This window comes from Otolemur garnettii, unplaced genomic scaffold, assembly GCF_000181295.1.
Source record: "Otolemur garnettii isolate 467f Iridium unplaced genomic scaffold, OtoGar3 scaffold00057, whole genome shotgun sequence".
Lineage (NCBI taxonomy): Eukaryota > Metazoa > Chordata > Mammalia > Primates > Galagidae > Otolemur > Otolemur garnettii.
The window spans coordinates 2,619,507-2,644,355 of record NW_003852452.1 but is presented as its reverse complement, the minus strand read 5'-3'; the positions used below and the strand labels follow the sequence as shown (position 1 = coordinate 2,644,355).

Here is a 24,849-nt window from a genome sequence, read left to right as displayed (position 1 = left end):
CCCAGTTATATCTTCTAACTCTGATATATTCTATTTGTATTCTTTTCTCGTCCTTAAGAAAAAGAAATCATACCCCACAAATCTGATTTCATGATCTCCAGTTTGAAAAAGTGTATACTTTGAAAAACCTAGAAAACAAACTTCCTACTCTTTTGCCTAGCATTTAAGGTTCTTCATAAGCTAATCTAAAACTACCCCATCAGTCTCTATAACCTTTTACTCTCCCACTTGTATTTTATATTCTTAAGTAGCTCATCTTGAACTTCCGTTCCCCTTTCCTACAGTAGCCTCCCTTCCTGTCTACTTGCACATCCCAATCCTACCTAACTTTCAAGTTTTAGCTCACCAAGTATCACATTCACAGCAGTGACCATCTACATTACTAACACATCTCATTTATATGCACAGCAGGTTTATCCTCCTCTAGATGAGATATGTAAAAATACGTGTGGGGCTATGGCATGTATTTAGTAAGCTTGGTGGAGAATAACAACTGGAAACATGTAAATTGAAACTTTTCCCCAACTTATTTCCCAGTATCTAAAGTACTCAGAGACAAAAAATCTGAAGTACTTGAGATAAAAATATCTCAACATATAAATTCATACAAACACAAACTTAACAATGAAATATTCCTACTGGGTATAAACTATGCAAGTAAATTTCCTAATCTTTAGTTTTAGAGCATTTCATGTTTCCAAATACACTCTAAAAATGGATTTTAAAGTAACTTAACTTACATTAAAAAACAGTGATCTTTAGACTAAGTGATTATAGACTACTAGGGGTACAAACAACCATTTTTTCAATATTCACAGACAAAGACACACAAAAAAAATTATTGAGCTAAAGTGAACTAATGTCCCAAAAGACTAAGTTTACAATGGAAACAGAAAAAGGCTTTTAAATGATAAAAAATTAGGTTCAAATCTTTAGTGACTTTAGTGAATCACTTTTCTCATCTGCAAACTGGGACTATTACACCTATATGTTGTGGAGAAATAAAAAGAGAGATAAAAATAATTTATGAAGCACTTTGTACTATGTCTTACCTGAACAGAAGCCTCAATCAGTCTTTTCCTCCTATCCAGTGGTTCTCAACCTTCCTAGTGCCACGGCCCTTTAATACAGTTCCTATGGGTCGCGACAGGAGAACCGCTACTCCTATCCATTATTTTTTGATGGCAAATAAGAAAGAAATTTTAATCATTTCCTCTTTTTTCCAGTAATTAACAAAAATAAAGAAAAAGCCAGCAAGAAGAGGGAAAATGCTGCTCCTGCTCTTCTTTAAAGAAAGAAAAAAAATTCTAAAAATATCACTTCAGAGTCAAATAAGTTACTCTATTAGTTAAGCCTTGGGTTTTACCTGCAAATTCATTGAAATGATTTCCAATATCGTATGCCAGGTAGTTGTATCCAGAATATTCATAATCAATGAACTGTACATCACCTATGTTGAGACACAAAAACAAAGACAATAAGAAATCACATACAAGATCAGAAAATCCCTATGCTATTTGTAATTAAATAGCAAATAGTTTGTCTCACTGTACGTGCTTGGTTACATGCACTTCTGAGACAATGCAGGGTAAGGCTGTGAATTTTATGGCAATGAGCTTTACAAAATTGAAATTATTTCTCTTGGTCAACAGCTTCTTTGTGAACTCTAATGTCCAATTTATTAAAGAAAAATGAAAATACAGTCATTCTCCAAATACAAACGAAAGCAAAATACATCTCTTACCACACGGGGGCATCAGTTGCTTACAAATTTAAGTATAATTAGAAATGAAACTATTTTTGTGAAATAGTTAATAATCTATGTAATTTTAATAAAAATTTCATCTACCATGCTCTAACAGTAAACTGACAAGCTTATCTAGATATGGTCATCTATATATCAAGTAAAAACTTTCAGAGACTTGAATTCTATAAATCTTGCAGTTAATACTATAACTACTTACTGATATTACTTAATAATATCACTAATTCACGAAGTTAGCTGCTATCATACTTTTACACTTTTCTTGACTGTTCGCTCCATAATTAGATTTCCATATCTGAATAGAATTAAAGGTGGTAGTTTTATCTTTTAAAAACATCAAAGATGTGGTTTCTTTAAACATTTATAAATTTGAGAAATGTTTACATAAGTAGATTCCTATCCTAAATTACCGCTACATATATATGCATGTCATCATTAATTCTCCAAATACAATCCTGCTCTCCCTATCAAGATGATATACTCCAACTCAAGAACTATTAATTTTTGAGTACTAAGTATTAAAAAGGGTTTGGCTCAACAAAAAATATAGGCCTTAGACAGACAAGAGAAAAAGTGAGAGAAAAAACACAGAAAAAAGACAGATGTTTGAAAAAAAAAAAAATCAGTGTAGGTCATTGTCTACATGAGGGATCATAAACTCAGAGGCTTTCAGGGGCATGGTGTTAAAACAGATAATACAAACTGAGATGGCTGTAAGAATAGTTTCTCAACTGCTTATATTGAAAAAAATGTATAACACCTATATACATTTTTCAGTGTATAGTTACACTGACTTTTAAACATGAAGCTGAGATAACAAAACAAACTCCTGGTCCGTGGACCAGACATTTCCCAAAACACTTTTTGAACTATAATGTGTTGATATAGATTTAAGTTTAATTTGGAGAAGTATATTAATCATATTCATATACGGAGAAAAATTTATATAACAAAAAAGTCACAGCAAATGTATTGTTTCAAATAAAAGCAAAACTTTTAAAATATATAACTGTATTTAATATATTATTCTAAACTTGTATAAAAAGCACTCGTTCAGAGTAAAATAAATGGGAATGACCAAAGTGTCATATCTCAATTATCAAAATGTAACACAATTATTATAATAATGTTGAGCTTTAAATGTTGGTGACAATAAATCACGGCAATTCAACTACCACAAGTATTATATTCTTGAGTTCACAGGACACTATACTACAGTCTTCCAGTTAACCAAATCACTTTATTAAACTGCAGAATTGGAAGTAGAAACATATAATAAGATTTCTTTTCTAAGAATCACTGCAAGTAAGCATGAAGACTTAAGACATCAAGACAAAATACTTGTAGTCATGAAAATAAAATAAAATGAAGCCGTGAAGAAATCTTATTTTCAAAATTAATGACTAGAGGAATTGCAAATGTCCTATGAAAAGCAAATACTAAATAGTAAACACATTGGATCCAAATGGTTAAAATGCTCATTTTACTGTGGCATTTACTATGCCCAAAGTGGTGGGGGAATAAACATATATATTTGCATAGAAAAAAGGATGAATGGAAATAAAGCAAAACAAAATTTTCCACTGATTGTATTGCAGGTGACAGACAAATAACTTTTTTCCTTTTATTTTTCTGGTTTTAAAAATTCTTTACAATAAATATTACTTCTTGGAGGAAAATAAAGATGAATACTCTATACAAAGCTTGTCCATAAGACACTAAAGCACAATGACTTAGCAAATACCTATCCACTAGTCCTCAGAAAATCAGGATACACAAATATTTACCAAGTTGCACAAGTGAGCCAATCTAATCGTTTTACTATATGATTTTTTAATTGCAGCTGTTGATTGCCTTAGCTCTTTAAACACAAATTCTTGTAGAGCTCATATTAACTGTTACATGCCAATGAAAATACACAGCCCAGTCCTGAAGCTTACGTTTGCCACATAAATAAAAGCTTCAATTTCAATTTTTAAAATTATATTTAGAATTTGGCAACTATAGTTAAAATGGCAGGTAAAACATGCCTGCTTGTAAAGTAAATAACAATTAAAGCATAGTTCATTTTAACAAAAGTTAAAATCTGTTTCAGTATGAAAATTTTAGCAATGACTTTTTGTAGTAGCATTAATTCATTACAACTAGCCTTTATTTTTAAATGCTATGTTGAGTTTATAAATAATGAAATTTAAAAAATAAGAAAATGAAGCTAACAAGATACAGATGAGGCTGTTACCAGGCTCCGTGCATGTGAACAAGTGATGCGATAAACCTCCAGTCAGTGCGTTTAAGAAGCACGGGGTGCGCCGCCACATGGCAGCAACAATGGCATACCTAATCTGTAGCAGATGAAGAAAATTTGGCAAACTCACATTGTACAAGACACAAAGCTTAAAAGGAAAAAAATTTAAAAAAAAATCTGCATTAACTATTCTTTTTCAAACTATTGCAAACAAAGTGGAACTCAACCTTAAATTTAATCTTCTGCAACAAAGTAAAATTAAAGAGGCCTATTTCCCTTATTCAGGGTGCCAGAAAAATCAAATTACTGGAAAATGCTTTCCAATCAATAGAAAATATACTACCTTTTTTTTTCCATCAATTTTACTTCTGATTTCTAATACTTCCCATTTTAGAAAAATGTTCAGTATTAATAATTAACTAGCTCATATGGCATACTTGTCTTGTTAAGACACAAATTTTTAATTACAGTTTTAAGGATGGAAAGACAATGAGAATACTCCCTAAAATTTTATGTGTATGTGCACTTTCTAAGGAGGGAATTCCAATCTTCTGGATTCTCAAGGGATTCTTGACCTCTAAAAAGTAAAGAACCAATTACTTTAAGGCGCAGAAATGTCATTTATCTGTATATAATTAGCACAATGATAAACACATATTGGATAAACTATATAATTAATGGATAAGACATTTTATTTTTACTACTATATTTCTTACATATCTTCACCACAGTAATGTAATCTATACACTACTTTTTTTAATTATTCAAATCTCAGTATACTAAAAACAGTCTACCAATTTTAAAAGTACTTTCAATGTAAAAAAAAATAATGATTTATTACCTAAGTCTACATAGTTATTACATGATACCTTTGTCCACATTATTCCTTTATTTTGTTGTTGTTAGTTGAAAGATAAACAGAGAAAGCAAAGTAGTCAATATGAGAACTTGAAAATCTTTCCAACTCATTCCCCTTGTTCTGTAGTGTTAGGTGGGTGGAAAGAGAACAATAAGAAAGGTAACCATAATCCTACTAATGTTAACAAAATATTTTCTCTCTTATACAGAAAAAGTCAGAGGTGTTCTGGTCCGGGAAATTTTGTCTGCATTCCTCACTCTGGTGGGCAGTGGTTATCTGTGTATATCTTCAGCACAGCACTCATCTTTGTAAATTTAAGTATCTGGTTAGGGATCTAACTCTCCCAAGGCTACATGGCTTCCTGGAAGAGCAGTAGGATCCCTTTCATCTTTCATCAAGCAATAATCAGCACACAGAAAGTACTCAAGAGGTAAGGAATAAATGGAGCTTGGGTAAGGAATAAATGGAAATTTTGCAGAGAATGCTGAAACACAGCAACACATTTGCAGAGGGAGAAGGAAACAAAATGAGCATGAAAAACCAAAGAAAAAAGAAGTATGGCATTTCTGACATAAGTATATTGGGGCAGCGCCTATGGCTCAAGGAGTAGGGCACCGGCGCCATATACCTGGGGTAGTGGGTTCAAACCCGGCCCCGGACAAAACTGAAAAATAAATGTTGAACTGTCTTATTTAAGTATATTACTGAACACACAGTGGGCCTGAATGCATGAGATAAAAAACAAGAAACCTAGTAACTATTTTAGGTCATTCTTCCCTAATAGTTCAGGTTTTTAAAGTCCATTTAAGTTTTTCTTAATTGACTTAGGGATATTTTATTTTATGTTAATTACTGGTCCAAGATAAATTAGAACAGAAAAGATTACTTTTCATTTAAAAAACCTCACACTCTATAAAACTAGCACATTGTACCCCACAGATACATTAATGGACACAGCTATTATTTAATAAAAAAATAAATAAAGACAAATTATTGTCTTTACAAAGAATAATTAAAAAACAATAATAATAAAATAAAAAACCTCACTCTGGAAAATACAGATTACCAAAGACAAAAAAAAAATTATGTTTATTTAAATTTTAAAGTAAGACCAGTCTAGAAAAATTTTTCTGAGTTTTTAAAATGCCACTGAAACAACAACTATAATCATGCCTTCTCATAACTATGGAGTTAATAAAATTCAAGTCACTCAAGTGACTAAGAATGGTGGCATTCCCATTTTCTGTTGGTAATGTGTAAGTTTCTAAAACAAAAACATGATTACTTCATAATTTCCAGAGAAAAGCTTTACTTTTCTTTATTTGTATTTCCTTAAAGAACCAAAAAATCAACTTCTTGTATTTTGCTTACAGAGAAAGTAAACAGTGACTGCCATTACTGAAATTTAAAGTTATATACTAGAAATTTCTGTAAGATCTTATGAAGAAACAGAGGGCCGGGAGAAAAACAAAGTAACCACCAAAAGTCATCAGACCAAGAAACATTCTACCAAAGCATCAAGACATGGGACAACAATCTTTCAAAAGCTTTAGCAATTACTTGACATGTCAGTAGTTAAAGAGTTAGTTGAAATTAAAGCATTGGATTTGAAGTTTGTTAGTCAATAATTGATATTACACATTCTACTTAATGTGAAGTCTAGTAATTGAATAATTTAAAAGATGAAGTCTTAATATTCGGAGCAAGAACCACAGCTTTTGGCTTTCATATTATATTTCAAATTCTATTATCATATCATTTAAGTATTCTTTTCTTACCTTTATAGGATGTCATTTCCTGAAGGTTAAGGAATGGCCCGCTGTTTACCAATCACCTAATTCCTGGCACTAACTTTTCAAAAATCTTGACAGCTACCATCAACTTCAGAAAGGAAGCTCACTCTTCTCCCACATTCCTGTGTCCTGTCAACTGACATTGTGAGAGCAAGTAGAGGCAGTATTTCTTCCTGTGATGCCTACCAGTTCCGTAACATTCACATGCGAAAATGCCTACAAGCTGCATGGTGCTGGTAAGTCGTTGTGCGCATGTGCGTATGAATATGCACGCGGGTATGCATACACATCCACATACCCACACAGACATTTTTAATTCTAAATTAATCACAAGTTAACATAAAATAACAACTACAAGTTGCTTTTAAAGACAAACCAAACTGTCATCTCGTACCTATGAGCCCTCACTAGTACACACAGTTAACCTTTCTGACCTATAGGAACCATTTTCATTCTCTCCAAATAATTTTGTAAAATGCATGCCATTAATATAATACAGGGGCTGGCAAACTATGTCTGTTCAGGCCAAATCCAGCCCACCACATGCTTTTGGAAATGAATTTTAATTAAAACACAGCCACACTCATTTATTAATGTATTGTCTATGGCTGGGTTCATGCTACAGAACAGGGTTGAAGAGCTACAACGGAGACTATAGTATGGCCCATAAAGCATAAAAGATGTAACATAGCCCCTTACAGAAAAAGTTTGCCAACCCCTATCTTAGTAAAATAACTACAATTGAGAGCTGCTAATCATTCAGTCCAGTGCTACGTATTTTACATGCAGGATCTAAAATTTTGTCAGCAACCATCTGAAGTAGACATTACCTGTAAGTTACAAAAAAAAAAAAAAAAAAACACTAAAGTTCTAAGCTGATCAAAAGCATAAGAACTCCTCCAGAATCTGTTACATGCACAGATTTCTAAGCAAATCTTCTTCCATTGGTCTTTATGGGGCCTAGAAATCTGCATTTTTTCCAAGTGCCCTAGGTGTTTCTGATGCAAAGTCAAGAATCAAATATAAGGCTGGGTATGGTGATGGTACATGTAATCCTAGCTACTCAGAAAGCTGAGTTGGGAAGATCACTCAAGCCCAGGAGTTCGAGACCAGCCTGGGCAACATAGTGAGACCCCATCTCAATTTTTTAAAAAGGAATCAAATATAAACACTTCTTAAGGGATAAAATGACTTCTCTGACACTACCTACTTCTGTTAAGTGACTGGGTAGGAAAACTTAAATCCAAGTTTACTTGGTTCCAAAATACATATTTTTTCTGACTTCTCTTGGTTATAACTAAACTTTAAAAATACTGGCCTTTAAGAGTTAGAGATTATCTAATTAAAAAATACAAAATCGATGTTATTACAGTTAACTTAGATTTATGTAAAAATGTCAAGATGATCTGGTATAAATTTATGAAGTTTGCTTAGAAGTTGCACACCTGAAAAATTAAAGGTCTTAAATGTACTATTACAGATAGATATTAAGCTTGATGGTATCAAGGCCAGTCCTTTGGCTTTCATATTATATTTATCTATTTGTTTCTCATAAGTACCCACACAATAGTGAAGTCTTGAGCTAAAAGTCACATGGATGACTTAAAAAATGATAAAAAAAAAAAAAAAACAAGCATGTGTGAATATAATATGCGGTTTAGCAATTTATTATATGGGGAAATTATTTCAATTTCAAAAGAACTCAACTTGGCTTTAACATGCTATAACAAGGTAACTTTGCAGTCCATTATCTCTAGTTCTAATTAACCCTTTTAAAATCACTAAAGTAAAATATCAATGATGGGCTACAGTCCAAATATATCATTTTTTTGCATAGTAAATTCACTAAATCTTGCCTACTTTTTGCCTATTAATTTACTAAATTTATATAATGTAGATTTTTAAATATGAGGCATGGCATCTTTGACTTATAACTTAACATTCAAATATGTCAATTATATTACCTCAAAACCATTAGCTCCTAATTTGAAACCTAATACTGAAGACTAAAGTAAGCCATATTTTCTTAATGCCTCAACTAATCACACAGAAATTTTTTTTTAATAAATAACACGGGGTCCAAACTAGCTTTCCTAACAAACATTATAAAGCCATTGATGGGACCAGGGTGGGGGACAGAATATTTCCATATCTAACACACATACATACATAACCACAAAGACAAGAAACAAATGATACAAAACAGACTTCTAAGACAAAAGTCAAACTGTGAAAAAATATACCAAAATAGTTACATCTGTGGAGCTGTAAAATTTGTTTTTCTGTGTAGGAAAGAAAAATTAAACACAGCAGAATGATTCAGGTAATTCTTGGCAAAAACAAATGACAACTTTGACCCCTTGAATTGAAGTACAAAGATTTAATCTCAACTATGGGAACTTTTCATATAACTGGTCAATAGTTTAGAGATAGGCAGTTTAAATAAAAACGTGAAAATGTATTTCTTAATACCTAAAACAAAGTAATCTGATTTTTTTGGTCCCTTATTTTTAGTTTTATAAACAAGTTTATTCTATGAAATGAATATGCAAAAGAAACTTGTAAAAATAAAAGTATGAAGGCTTAAAATTATATTCCAAAGGAAATAATAGATTCTCTTTGATTAACTTGCAGTTAAAAATAAAGCTGAGTGTCCACTTCAAATGTAAGATGAAGTCCCTCACTTGAAATTCCATTATATAAAATGTGTTATTAGGTCTTGCACTGAACTTAAAAGCTAATACATTGCTTTAAGGCATAATAAAGCTCCTGTCTCATAAATGGCATTGAGATTTGGTTACCAGTACATAATGTAGGACACATAGACTATGGCAATTTTATATAATACATGGACAATAATCAATTAAAGGACACTGTCAAGTACTTAAAGTTCTAGGGTATATCTGAAGCTTAAAAAAAAAAAAGAACCCACAGAAAAATTCCAAGATATTTTAAAACAAATAGCTCAGTATATTTTTGAAAACTAAAATCTCTAATCCACTGTAAAATATCAAATGTAAAAATACTCAAACATGGGCAGCGCCTGTGGCTCAGTGAGTAGGGCGCCAGCCCCACATATCGAAGGTGGCGGGTTTGAACCCGGCCCTGGCCAAACTGCAACAAAAAAATAGCCAGACGTTGTGGTGGGCACTTGTAGTCCCAGTTGCTTGGGAGACTGAGGCAAGAGAATCGCCTAAGCCCAACAGTTGGAGTTTGCTGTGAGCTGTGACGCCCCAGCATGCTACCGAGGGCAACAAAGTGAGACTTTATCTCAAAAAAAAAAACAGAAAAAAAACCTCAAACATGGTTTTGAAAATATGTGCTTAAGCCTACCACCCTTGACAGTGTTCCTTTGGTTGGTTTTCTTCAAATTCAGCTATAAATATTAACAACCTTTGTATTATAATAGTCCCAACTTACACTCTAAGAAGGGTCATAACTAATAATTTAATATATTTATGACCTGTTAATGAGAATTATTTGGCTTCAGAATATTCAAACCAGCACACTTATGACTCAAAATCTGGTCTTCCAACTATAATGACTATCTTCAAAAGCTAGTTTCCTATAAAATGCAATGGCTTCATAATTTCAAACATACTTTTTAAATTAATGCTAATCCTTCAACCAAAATTATATTTTTAAATTTCAATTTAATATTGAAAGGCATATATTGTTTAGCAACCAAACCTCAAACCACTTTACCTAATGATATAATACAACCAAGTGTTTCGTAAATATGAATACAGAATTTGAATACAAAGCAAGATATGAACACTCACAAAAACATTCCATTAAAAAACATTACTACAACCCCAAAAATGTTAAAACTATTAACCAAAACTTCTTGATTACTGCTTTAGCAAATATAAATTTGAGCAACTACAAATATTTCCTCCATCTGTGGCTCTCTGCTTAGAATCAGAATACCTAACAAATCAGCATAGTAAACAAGTAATGGGAAACCTGAAGACACATTTATTTCTAATACTGTTGTTTTTCCAACACTGAGAAAATTTCCATATTTATAAAGCAGTGCAAAGTCAATTTGTTGATTTTCAATAACCTCTAATGCAAGCAGGTATACTTTCAAATTATGAATAACCAAATAGGTTTTATAAACATCAACTCACCATTTTATATTTAAAATTACAATAACCACCAACTGTTTCTAAAATACCCATTCAAAAAACATATTTTATACAAATATACAGACTATATATTCCTAACACAGTTATCATGACTTTACAGCCTAAAAGAAAATCTTTAAAAGCTTTATTTCATGTTTTCAATCCTCATATTTGAATTAAATATATTTTTATAGATACAAAGATAAAAGGACCAATAAAAACATAAAAGAAATCAACTTTACTTACTGCTAATGTCAAATACCTACCTTGTTTCTCATTGTAGATTATATTCTTACACAATAGGTCATTATGGCAAAGCACAACAGGTGAGCCCAGGTTAGAAAGAATCTCCTTCATCCAACTCATCTCTTTCTGAAGAATCTGAGGGCTTGGGATATCACTTAGGAACCTTTTAGTTTTAAAAGAAGAGTTAAATTTTGTTTATCTTTCAAGTCTGATTAAGGATCAAAATGTGTTTTGAATAAGTTCTCACTTAATTGTACATACTCCTGAATTAAGACAATAGACCAGTTATTCCAAAAGTTAGGATAAAGAAAATCCATATAGGGCAGTGCCTGTGGCTCAAAGGAGTAGGGCACTGGCCCCATATGCAGGAGGTGGTGGGTTCAAACCCTGCCCCGGCCAAAAACTGCAAAAAAAAAAAAAGAAAGAAAGAAAGAAAGAAAATCCATATAATGAGGTTAAAAATGAATAAAAAGAAAATGAACAACAGTTACAATGCAGGGCAGAAAACAAAAAATGAATCACTACAAAATGTGTGGGGGAGAAGTAATATACATAGCTAACAGACAACATTTAGTAAGTACTATTCTAAATGTTTATATTTATCTGTATTCTATAGATAACAAAATTAAGACAAACTAAGACACAGCCCAGGCATGTTCAGTCTCACCTGTAATCCTAGCACTCTGGGTGGCTGAGGCTAGTGGACTGCCTAAGCTAAGAAGTTCAAGACCAACATGAGCATGAGCAAGAGCAAGACCTCATCTCTACTAAAAATAGAAAAACTATCCAGACATTGTTGTGGGTGTCTGTAGTCCTAGCAACTTGGGAAAATGAAGAAAGAGGATCATTTGAGCCCAAGAGTTTGAGGTTGCTGTGAGCTATGACGCTATTATTTTAAATTCTACCCAGGGTGACAGTGAGACTCTGTCTCAAAAAAAAGAAAAAGAAAATTAAACTATCTATTTTAAGGTTGAAAGTGAATGCAGTATAAATCTTAGCAAAATCAATATTTGGTCTATAGTTGATAAATCAGAAATGTAAGTTGCTAAAAACAACTTCTTAGAAATTGCTTCAGGGTACTAAGACTGCAAGAATGAAAGGCAGCATAGAGCTGGACTGTAAATCATGAATTTATCGCACACTCTTCTATTTATTATGCTATATTTGTATTAATTTTATAAAAATCAAATGAAACAACAGTGGACCACTATCACAAATTCCTCAATACTACTATAAGGCACACAAAGTTGTCATTAATTTACTCTCCCTCCCTCCTTCCCTTAATATTTAATTAAAGTCACATTCTCTTGACTCTTTCTTCAGTCTCTCAAATTACCCCCTACTTTTTCATTCTCCAGTATAATATAGATTCTTTGTACATTACTGAATCTGCCTGTTAGGTTTTTCTAGCTGTACTTTCCCCACTACTGCATTCTTTTTTACATACAATTTCTAAAAGTATATGTTCTTTTCAAAACAGTATGACTGTTTAAAAGAATCTATTTTTTATTTTTTTTTATTTTAATGATAAGGTTTACTTAGTCAAATATGTCCAAAATAGTATTTCTACAAATAATGATAGGAAAACAAAATGAGATTACCTACATTCTCTTTTTTTCATACTAAGTCTTTGAAATCTCATTTGTATTTTACCTTCAAAGCAAGCCCTAAGGGGGTATGTGTGGTTAACAGCTACCACCTTGGGCAGTACAGCTTTAAACACTGACTGACATTTTCTGAAATACAGCAAGGGTCAAACAGTAGATGGCTGCAGGCTGGCGCTGGACATCCCCATGCAGCCTGTGGGTTGTGCAGTGGAGTCCTGCCCCGGCACCCTACACCCTGGCCTCCCACTCGCTTCCCTGTGCTGCTGTCTGCACCTGCACATGAGCAGATGCTTTCAAGCCTTTAGCAAGAAGCCCTTCTTGCCTGGTATCACTGCTCCATAACTCATGAAGTATGGGGACAAGAAGGGTGGAGAGCCCAGAAGCTGAGCCTTGTGTTTATACACGCGGCCAGCTGGCCTTTGAAACATTCCCTGAGTCTTGAAGGCACATGCATGGTACACATGCTTTAGGTTCTTCCCTAATGCTGGGACTGTAAGCACAACTGCCCTCCTTCCTCTTCAGGGATTTCATTAGAGAGGAGGGGTACCTCAGGGCTCTGAGCAGGAGAACCGACAGAAATCTGTTGCTCCCATGCCCTCCGTAGCCGCAGTGGGAAGTCCCACACTGATGACATGGCAAAGCCAATCCAGGAGCAGCTCTGCCCCCTTCCCCATGTTGGGTAGGAAGGGTGGACGGCCACACAGGAGTCCAGCCCCCATCTGCCCCAGGCAGCCTCAGAGGAGGAAGGATGGGCCCAGGTTTGACTTTCAAGCCATCAGCAAGACTGAAGGACACTCTTCAAATTAAGATATAATTAAGAAATATGTATTTTTAGGGTCGGCGCCTGTGGCTCAAAGGAGTAGGACACCAGCCCCATATGCAGGAGGTGGCAGGTTCAAACCCAGCCCCGGCCAAAAAAAAAAAAAAAGTATTCAAGAAAATTTTTTTTAAATTAAGATACAATTTTCATACAGTAAAATTCACTTTTTAGTGTAAAGTTCTCTGAGTTTTGAAAAATGCATACAGTTGTGTAACTACCACCCTCATCAAGGTACAAATCCCTTCTATCACCCCCCAATTTCCCTCCTATCACTTTGTAGGTGATCCTCCCCCAAGTCCCTGGCACCCACTGATTTATTTTTTGAATTGATTTGTTCATCAAATGGAATCACATCCAAAAAAACCACATCATATAGATATAACCTGTGAATCTGGCTTCTTTCATGGAGCACAGAATGTCTGAGACTGTCCCCCGAGATCAGCAGTCCATTTACCCATCATCCATCCATCACTCCATAACCTTTTGGGAGATGTAAGGGTCATTTTCAAGTTGGGGTAATTATGAATAGTGCCATTTGTTTTTGAGACAGATTCTCACTGTGTCACCCTTGGTAGAGTGCCGTTGTGTCGCAGCTCACAGCAACCTCGAACTCTTGGGCTTAAGTGATTCTCTTTGCCTCAGCCTCCCAAGTAGCTGGGACTACAGACACCCACCACAATGCCTGGCTATTTTTGTTGTTGTTTCTGTTGTAGATGTCACTATTGTCTGGCAGGCCCGGCCCAGGTTCAAACTCGCCAGCCTGTATTTGGCCAGCAAGCTAAGCTGAGGTAGCCACTGAGCTACAGGCGCCAAGTCATAGAGCCATTTTTTTAAGAGACAGAGTTTTTCTTTGTTATTCAGGATGAGCTTCCCCCATTAGCCTCCTTAGTCGTTGGAAATGTAAGCACATGTCACCATTCCAGGCTAATTATTTCTAAATTTTGTTGTAGAGACAAGGTCTCACTCTATTGTACAGGCTGGTCTCGAATACTTTTTGCATGAATATAAGTATTTATTTCTTCTGAGTAAATGCCTAGGAGTCGGATTGCTGGGTTGTATGACAAGTTTGTTTAATTTTATAAGGAACTGCACCAACTTTTTGTTAGAGTGGGCTTTCCAATGTCATATTCCTACGTGCAGGTGGATGAGAACTCTAGTTGCTCTCAGCCTCCCTTGCTATTGTTATCATTGTTTATTTTTTCTTCTTATTTTAGCTATTCTCATAGGTGTTAAAAGTTTCACTAAGTTCCTCCTTAGCACTGTGCTAAGTGCTGTGGTACATTATCCCATCAAGTGCTGGGCTTATGATGCCATTTTGCAGATTTGGAAAACTGAGGCCCCGAGGAATCTCTAGATCCCTCAGGACCTGGCCAGCCCATTGTTTGGAAACATGATAATCTAATCCAAAGCAAAGCCTGTTTTTTTTTTAACATACAGTGTTAAATGGAAACCACGGGATTCAAATTAGTATGAACACAAAAATTATAACCAAGTACAAACAAAACAAAATAGAAAAAATATGAAAATAAATGTTTTTAATATCTTAATTGATTATTAATGTCTTAATATTTTAATTGTAACCAAGTACAAACAAAAAAATAGAAAAATATGAAAATACATGTTTTCAATATCTTAATTGTTTTTATGTTCTGGTTGTCTATTTTCTATGCTATTTACCTCCAGCTTTTTCCAAAATCAGTAAACTCAAGGATTTAAAGTATACCTAAGAGAGTCTAGATAATATAACTCAAAACTTTCTTTGAATAATAATAATTTTTAAAATAGCAGCTAATACATTTTCAATACTTACAAGCGACCAGGGACTATTTTAAGACCTTTAAATATACTAACTCAATCTTTGCAAAAACCCTATAAGGCTAATATACTACTCTTGTTATTTTCATTTTATAAATGAGGAAACTAGCTCCAGGTTAAAAATGGGAAATGCTGGTGGCAGAACTACAATTGGATACCAGCCGGTCTGGCTCCAGAGTCTTATGCTCTTAACCAGTGTATATTACACTGCCTCTCTCGACACACATTATCTTAACAAGCTAAGAAAATCTTGCTTCACCATTTTCATCCACTAATTATTTTTAAATCATTTTCCCCAAAATCTTTCAATAAAATGGCTATTTCAAAAGAGAATTCTCTATTCTTATGGTGTAGCGTCATGAATATCCAGCACACTGGACACAATTCCACAAGTTTGCCATACTCATTTCAGGGGTATAACATCCCTATCAACTCAAAGTTTGACAAACCACCTAAATACAAATACATACACAGAGTGAATGACATTAATTTTTGAAATAATCAAACTCAATAGCTATTTTTCCCAATGAATTATTTAAAAAAAAGAAAAAAAATCATATAAATCAGGCTTGCCTCATTTTTCTTAAAACAGACTTCCTAAATACAAAAATTTAGCCTTCACATGCGTTAGATATAAAAGACCAGATAAAATTTCTAAATTTTGCATTAGCAATATTACATAAAAATATGCTCATTAAATTTAGATTCTATATACTAATCTATACATTTTATGTATATAGAAAATAATAAAATATCTTAGTTTAAACTTGTGGTGTCAGTTTTACAAAAGCTAGGTAAGGCTTTGGTAAGCAAATTTTCAGCCTCATTATCTGGGATTTAAATAGTCACAGTCAAGACAACCCAGAAGTTTTCATTCTTTAATATTACTACATATCCCTATACACACCTCAAGACAGCCTGAATAAAATAATTTCTTTAAGTCTCTATGGCCAACTCATAGTATGCAAAAATGTACCCATTTATAGTGATCTTTATATTATAATTATTTCCAAATAAATATCCTATATTTGTTTTTTTCTCCTCTACTTCCACTCTACCCTTGCTGTTGTAGGGGGGTTTTGTTGGGGCTGGGGCACTGATGGAGACAGAAGCAGTTATTTCTGGGAGTCAAAGAATCAATGCTTATTTCACTACAGTGCAGAGAAACCAAACCTGATTTTACACACAAATCCTTTAAACCCAATTATGAAGGAAAGCAATGTAAAACATAATTTCAAAAGAATAATTTTACCTTTTATTGATGTCTTCATCTGCAAATCCTGTGGGAATGAGAGAGAAATATTTTCCCATCTTTAGCCATAGATTAGATTTGGGAATCCAGCCATTGTGTGCATGGATAGCATGAATTTTAGCAAGCTGACGAGCTATTAGCCTGTTTAAACAAAAAAGCATAAAAAGAACAAGTATAAGCTTAATAAAGTTCATGTCTACTAAGATTCTTCATTCAACCAAACTTTAAACAAGCTCCTGAACCTTCTAATAGGCCTTTCTGGGCATTTCCTTGCAAAATCCAGGTTTAGTAAGGGTCTTCTTAGGCCAGTAGCCAGAATGCCCCCACTCTCGATATTTGATCATCCTAGATATTTATTTAATCAAGTTCCTATCTCTCACCATCACCCAAGGATGTCTGACCACTCTGGCCTGTCTTCAACAAGAGTCCTATTAGGTTGATTTGCCCAGAATCCCCCCACCTCTGATGTTTCCTCTTAGTAATTTTCCATCCACCAACCCCGACCTGCTCCTTGGTTATAAATTTCCACTTGCCATGCTGGGTTTGGAATAAAGCCTGATCTCTTTTACCTCACTTCAAAACCCTACTGCCATGGTGCTATACCTATCACAATGGTCCTGAATAAAGTCAGCCCTATAAAGCTTTAACAATTATCACTGAATATCTTTGTCTTTAACAGTTACAGTACTGTGGCTCAGATAGAATTAGAGTCATCACTCAACTCCTGGACCCTAAGTGCGCCCCTTTGAAACTTCTGTCTTCCCTTCTGACTGACTGAATGCCCACTGAAGCCAGCCAGGACTGATTTTGATTCTTAAGATTCTCAGTATACTCTCTGCAACTAGGTTAGAGTCCTAGGCGTCTTTTGAAAGGTACCTCCTAGGCTGGAAGTGCTTTTCCCTGGCTCTCCTCTGTGAGGCCCCTCTGTTCTCTCTATTGGATTCTGCTTCTCCCATGGGAACTTCTCTGTCACCTGAAACCCCTTCTTAAACCCTTGCTGACTATATGCACCAAGAACTCTGTCCATCTTTATTGTTGTCATGGTTTTGCTGAGGAACTTCCAAAAAAATTATAGAGCCTTAGGTACTACCCCCAAAAATTCTGATTTAACTGGTCTGGGTTGCAGCTTTAAAATCTTCTAGACTGGCCGAGCACAGTGGCTTGCACCTGTAATCCCCAGCACTCTAGGAAGCTGAGGTGAGTGCATTGCTTGAGCTCAGGCGGAGCTCAGGAGTTCAAGACCGGGCTAACTTTGAAGCCAGCCAACTCTCTAAAAAATAACTGGGTATTGTGGCAGGCATCTGTAGTCCCAGCTACTTGGGACTGAGGAAAAAGAATCACTTAAACCCAACAGTTTGAGATTGCTATGAGTTATGACGCCACAGCACTCTACTGAAGATGACAAAGTAAGACAGTCTCCAAAAACCACCACTCCCAACAAAAAATTCTAGATGAGTTTAATATGCAAAAAGAAATCTTTTTCTTTTTTTGAGATAAGATCCTACAGGCTCCTACCACAACACCTGGCTATTTTTAGAGATAGGATCTCACTCTGGCTCAGGCTGGTCTCGAACTCATAATCTCAGGTAATCCGCCCGCCTCAGCCTCCCAGAGTGCTAGGATTATAGATGTGAGCCAATATTATAAATTTTAATATTTTGGTTATATATTAGAGTAAGGATGAGACTTATACTATTGATTGAGGATAATTTGAAAATTTATACTGACTTAAAGGAGAAGGCATTTATTGGTACATTCTAAATGCTCAGAATTTTGGGGGCTAGTACCTAATATATATTTTGCATACCTAGCCATTATGCAAAAATATTTGAGAACCATTCAACTAAGGCACACATGGAATCTAGCAAATAGTTATTCTTCACCAACCTATGATTAAAGTTTCATTAAATTTTACATCATCATGAATATTCTTATTTTTATCTATCTAGTTTCTAATAACAAAAGAATCCTGATTTTCCTTTGGAGAAACTCAGTTCATGTGGTTCACACATAGCTAATCTCAATCTTAACTATATATCCCATCTACACCCCTAACTTTAGGAGTAAATGAGCATAAGAACCAGACTTGCCCAGAATATTCCATGTCCAGGCCACGGTGACTGATTCAGGGCATATCCCCTAACCTAAGTCAAAGATACCTGATACTAGGTTCACTGACCCTAACAACCAGGTTTATGGAAGGTAGATAGGTTGAAGCTATTAAGAGGATCATTTCCCCCTAGTGTGTCTGCACTGGTTAGAGAAGCCTGCTAACTATTATTAAGACCGCTCTTAAGGAAAGTGTCAGAAAAAGAAGGTAAGAGAATAAAACAGAATAAAATGTTATTCCTAATGACACTGTTAGAGCCTCTAAATCCACCCATGTTTAAATTCAGTATTCTCAGTTACACGTACCAATAAATGTCTTCTCCTTTAAGTCAGTATAAATTTTCAAATTATCCTCAATCAATAGTATAAGTCTCATCCTTACTCTAATATATCACCAAAATATTAAAATTTATAATCTTTTTATGTTTGTGTACTTTGGTTCATACTTCTCATAAAATGAGTAAACATTTATTTATATAAATGAACTACTGACTGACCTTCCTCAATACCGCATTCTTAAATCTATAAGATACACAAAAAGAGATCTATTTTTATGCCAGTTTCATACATGTACAGAGAGCTAAGCCCAAATGAAATTATAATACTTAAGCCTACATAACTTCATGAAAAAGCCAGATTGTGATTAAAAATCAAAACGAAGAAGAGCCTAAATTCATAAACACATACGTACACATATACTCTTTAAACAAGTAAAAACTGGTTTTAAAACTTGAGGGAAGAGAGGGAAGTAAGAGACTTGAAGAAAAGGCACAGTTTGTGCTATATAAAATTCAAGAGGCAATCTATATCAACAGAATATAATGTCCCAGAAATGTTTTCTGAACAAGTAAGACAGGTGATTCAAGCGCAGGGTCACATATCAGAATAGATATTTAACTCCAATAAATTCTATTCCCTGCTATTTTTTTAAAAAAATGAATAGGAGGGGTACCATGGCTCATACCTGTAATGCTAGCACTTAGAGAGGCTGAAGGGGAAGAATACTTGAGGCCAAAAGTTCAAGACAAGCCTGAGCAATAGCAAGGCCCTGTCTCTACCAAACACGGAAAAGCCCTCGCCCAGTGTGGTGCTGGGCATCTGAAAGTCCCAGCTACTTGGGAGACTGAGACAGAAAGATTCCCTTGAGCTTGGGAGTTTGAGGTTACAGTGAGCTAGTATAACACCACTGCACTCTAGCCTGGGCAATACCATAAGACCTCATCTCAAAAATCCTAAAAAAGAATAATAATGTCATTTTATTAGTTTTATCTCAGGGTTTGTAGAAGACCCTGGTTTGCAAAATACAAAATATAATCTTAGAAGTTGTCCAGTTATTCAGCTGACAGTGAATAATACCCAATTTTACTATGAAAATTCTACAGTAAACACTTCAAAAATGAATAAAAAAGTAGAGCCACAACTAAAAGGGGCATTTACAGATTAACGGAATCTGTTGAACATGAATAGCTAGAGAAAAGGAAGTATCAACTGATTATGAATGTCCTTCCTCTTTTGGCAGAAGGTGGTTAACTGAGGCTGACCCAGGATTTGAAAAAGCACTTTCCACCAAAGAATATCCCCATAACACTGCACAAAATTAGTTAAGATTTACATTCTGATTTTGTCATTGTATCTGCAATGTGAACTTAAGCAAATCATTTAATTTCTCTTAGCTCTCAGGTTCCTTACGAGGAAAAAAATAACTGGCCTATTACATAGTTTTGACATTCTCCTTCAGCTCTAATGTCAAATATAACTGAGTATCAGGAAAAAGCATACATCTACATAAAAAGGTAATCTATTTAAACTTTTAAGTTCAATAACAACAACACAAACTTCATATTCTGATTAACACACAAAGATTCTATAAAATAACTTCCCACTTCATACCAATTTCCTATAAGTTATAATAGATAGATTAAATGCATATAAACCATGGAGTGACAAAGGCAAAATCTTTCAAATGATAGTGATTTTTATCAAAAATGTACCAAACACAACTATTCCTTTGAGGAAATTTTCAAAAATTACACATGGAATTATGAATTATTATGAAATATGGAATTTTATATAACATTTTGACATTTTCTGCATACAGTGATATATGCCTATTCTAATATAAACAAAATGTCTATTAATAATCATCATAATATAGCATAAATAGTATTTGCATATATATATTAAAAAATTTTTAAAAGCTATGCATGGAAGTAGTGGAACATACTTGAATGCCTCAGTTACTTGAAAGGCTAAGACAGGAGAATCCCTTGAGCCCAGGAATTCAAGGCCAGACTAAGCAACAAAGTGAGACCTCGTCTCTTCAAAAACAAAAAAACAACCCCCGCTATTAAAAGTAAAGAGAAGTTTCAGAAATACCTATGGGCAGGGGCGCACAGTGGGTCACACCTATAATCCTAGCACTCTGGGAAGCTGAGGCAGGTGGATTAACTGAGCTCAGGAGTTCAAGACCAGCTTGAGCAAGAGCGAGACCCTGTCTCTACTAAAAATACAAAAACTAGCCAGGCATAGTGGAAGATGCCTATAGTCCCAGCTACTTAGGGAGGCTGAGGCAAGAGGACAGCTTGAGCCCAAGAGTTTGAGGTTGCTGTGAGCTATGAGGCCACAGCACTCTACTAAGGCCAACCAAATGAGATCCTGTCTCAAAAAAAAAAGTTTTAAAAAAAGATTCTACAGAAAATGTAACTTTCATCTCCGAGAAACAAAACTTTGTTGATCTGACAGTAAAGATGTGGCATTCCTTAATTCTTCTGCATTCTATAATGAATAACTCTTTACAAATGAAGTATCTGAATTACACTCAGCCGGAAACAGTAGCAGGCGCCTGTAGTCCCAGCTATTTGAGAGGCTGAGTCAGGAGGATTGCTTCGACTGACAAGTCTAGCCTGGGTAACATAGTAAGATTCTATCTTTAAAAGAATTAAAAGCTAGTGTCTAAAACAGATGTCCTCAAACTACGGCCCGTCTAGGACATTTATCTGGCCCGCTGGGTGTTTTTGCTACCGTTGCCTGTCCTACTTAGCAGGCGACTTGTCCCAGGGCCCGCAGTCTGGCCCTCCAACGGTCTGAGGGACTGGCCCCCTATCAAGTTTGAGGACCCCTGGTCTAAAATATTCTATAAGTGAATTACAGATATAAGATAAATCAAATAACATCATGTTTTTATAACAGGTAAAATACATTCACAGTATTATTTAAAGTGCTAGGTGGCATTTTCCTAAATAATTCAAAATAGAATTGAAGCAATAATAATAGTAATGGTTGAGAATGCTGTATCACTATGATTGATAAATACTATCACTAAGTTATCCTTCAGGGGGCAAAGACCATGCCTTATTCTTTCATCTATTCTAGCACTCAGAACTTAGAGGAGGTACTTAACTAGATTATTTGATAAATTAGAGTTATCTTACCAACAGATTCAGAATATGTGTAGAAATTTACCATAAGATTGTTAAGATTCTTACCATAAGATTTTTCTACTATTTGATTTATAGTTAGGCAGATTAAAATCTACTTTGCATTTTTGTAAATCTTGTGTAATAAGAATTTTTAACAAAATTAGTATCTTCCTATAAAACCAAAATGAGAATCCTTTAGAAATACTGTCTATTCTTTCGTAAGAAAGTCAGAACTTGTTTAAACCATTTCTCAAAGTTTAGAATTCAAGCCGATTTCTACAGACCTCAGAACTACTGATCTCTCATATCTTTTATATAGCAAAATTAACACATAAAGTGTGTTCGGAACTTGAGGCTAATTACTTGGGCAGCTTTCTGTCACCATGCTTATCAAAGCACAGGTGCACTGCAGCCTCCAAGGCCTGGATCTTGGCAGCACTGTTCCAGTACAACCATTTCATCTAGCTTGATGAAGCTTGCCAGGCATCTAGGGCAAGGGCCCCCTGACCAGTGGGTATTGCAGTATAGGTGGTGGTCGGCATTCATGTAGTCATCCAAGAGCTTCATGTTCAATTGCTGTTGCTACTTCTACCACTACCGTCATTGCTCTACTAAGTGCCTCAGCAAAATATGAGAGGAAATCCTTTGACTTCCAGGTTGCTCAGCTCACATTCTACCTCCCCATCTGATTCAGTTTCTATCTTCTCTTCAGACAAAGGGGTCTAGTCTTCTCTAGCAGATGGCTGGACCATATTGTTACCATGTAGATGCTGCACATACCTTCTGTAATGTGAATAACTTCAGTGTGAGACCTAGAATACCATGCAATAGTCAATGAAGAACTCCTTATCATAACCGCTTTGGGGAAGAAGTGTAGGAGGTAAGGACCATAGGGTACTGAAAAAGGATTCCAAGGCCTTCCTGCAGGTGTCTTGGTGGCTTCACATCCAAGCCACTGCTTGATGATAACATTGCCAGTATCTTGCAAATACTAGATGAGAATACCAAGACTTGATAACTTTTGATGTTGACGCCTTTACTGCCATCTCTCACCATGAAAGTCCAAATGGGCAAAAAAACTGGTGGTATGCAGCTTGCAAATCTTGGTCACTAGGTAAGCAGGGACCACTTTTTGGTGATAAAGCAGAGGTGCATGGAGGAAAGGCCTGTGGATACTGATTTTTTTTTCTTTTTGAGTTAGCTTTCACTCTTATCATCAGGCTAGAACACAATGGCATGATCACAGATCACTGCAGCCTCCAATTCCTGGGCTTAAGCAACACTCCTGCTGCAGCCTTCTGAGTAGCTGGGACTACAGGGGTGCGCCACCATGCTCAGCTGATTTTTCTAATTTTTGTAGAAATGGGATCTCACTCTTGGTCAGGCTAGTCTCAAACTCCTGCCCTCAAAGTGCTAAGGTTACAGGTGTGAGTACTTGGCTTTAGATACTGACTCATAAAACTAGTATTTTTTCCTCTGCTTTAGTTGCAAGGAAACCTATGTGACCCCTTCTCTGACATCCTTATGGAATATACTTTTGTTTCTGAATTCAAAGCTTTTTCTGTGGTCTAATCTATAAATCTATTCATTTTTAATCCTGTTATATAGGTATTTCTCAACTACTATAAATGAGACTGAAGATTTATAAATAAATATATGCAACCCTAAAGACCACAAAATATCGGACACAGAAGAGTAAACAAATTTATTAATCAGGGCCCTTGAACACATCTAAAGAGTACACTCATGTAAAAGAATGCTAAATATTAGTATTCTTTGCTAAAGAATACTAATAACTAATATTGCTAAATATTAATATTTGAACAGATTTCTGTACCAATATATAGAATATAGGTAAGTAATAAATACCAGCACGTTCCATTTTTATCAATGTGTTTACTTAGCAATTATAAACATATGATCCAAAGATCTAAGAACTCCTAAAGTCACAAAAACCTTGCAGGAGGTTTATAAAGTTAAAACTATTTTCACAAGCTATTATTTACCTTTCTCACTCTTTCTCATGAATGTATAGTGTAGTTATCAAGAGGCTGCATGATATATAATAATGTCACACTGATAGCTAATAGGATGTGTACTTGATATTCTTGTGCTCTAAAAAATTGGTTTTACTTTCTAGTATGGTATGTTATCGATAAACACAAATCAAATACTAAAGTAAAAGCTCTTTGTGTGCTCAATAACTGCAAGGAGTTGTAAAAAGATCCTGACACCAAAATAGTTCAGAGCTGCTGGTTGAACCTACGAATTAACCTGTTTTCAAATCGCAAGCCTATTTTCTAGAGTTTTCAAGAACAGAAAGAGAATTTTAAAAGTTGGCAATAGTCAAGCATATATAAGACATTATTCTTTATAAAAGATATAATACATTGAATTAAATAATGAACAACTTAAAAAACAAAGAAGGGTTAACAGCACTAATAAAATCCTAATAAGCAAGAACTCTAAAAACATAAATAATTAAGTAATAAGCAATTGGCAATAAGAAATGTACAACAATTCAAACATTACTTTAAAAAACTGAAGGGAAGCCATGATATTTCTGTAGCACATTAATCCAAAGCCCCTTATCGTCTTTACTTCTTCTGTAAACAATCAACAATGAGAACTACAGATATAAACAAATATCTTTCTTTTTCTTTAGGAAACGAAAACAAAAAACCCTAACCAAATAAAGTGTCTTAAGTTAACCAAATAGTTGCTCAAAGAAAGAAAAGGCAATTTTAAAAGATAATTTCCTTAACCCTATTTTTCAAAAGGAAAACAAT

The 24,849-nt window shown here is 34.8% G+C and overlaps 1 protein-coding gene across 2 annotated transcripts in view; it reads right to left on the bottom strand.

The window, feature by feature from the left end:
• ETNK1 (ethanolamine kinase 1) overlaps window positions 1-24,849 on the bottom strand; it is a 48,155-nt gene that overhangs the window by 9,835 nt on the left and 13,471 nt on the right. For both annotated transcript variants that reach the window (XM_003792459.3, XM_023514688.1), the window contains exons 3-5: window positions 16,533-16,673; window positions 11,059-11,201; window positions 1,367-1,450 (exon numbers count right to left, since the gene is read on the bottom strand). In XM_003792459.3, coding sequence (XP_003792507.2) covers window positions 1,367-1,450; window positions 11,059-11,201; window positions 16,533-16,673 — 368 coding nt within the window. The remainder of the gene's footprint in view (window positions 1-1,366; window positions 1,451-11,058; window positions 11,202-16,532; window positions 16,674-24,849) is intronic.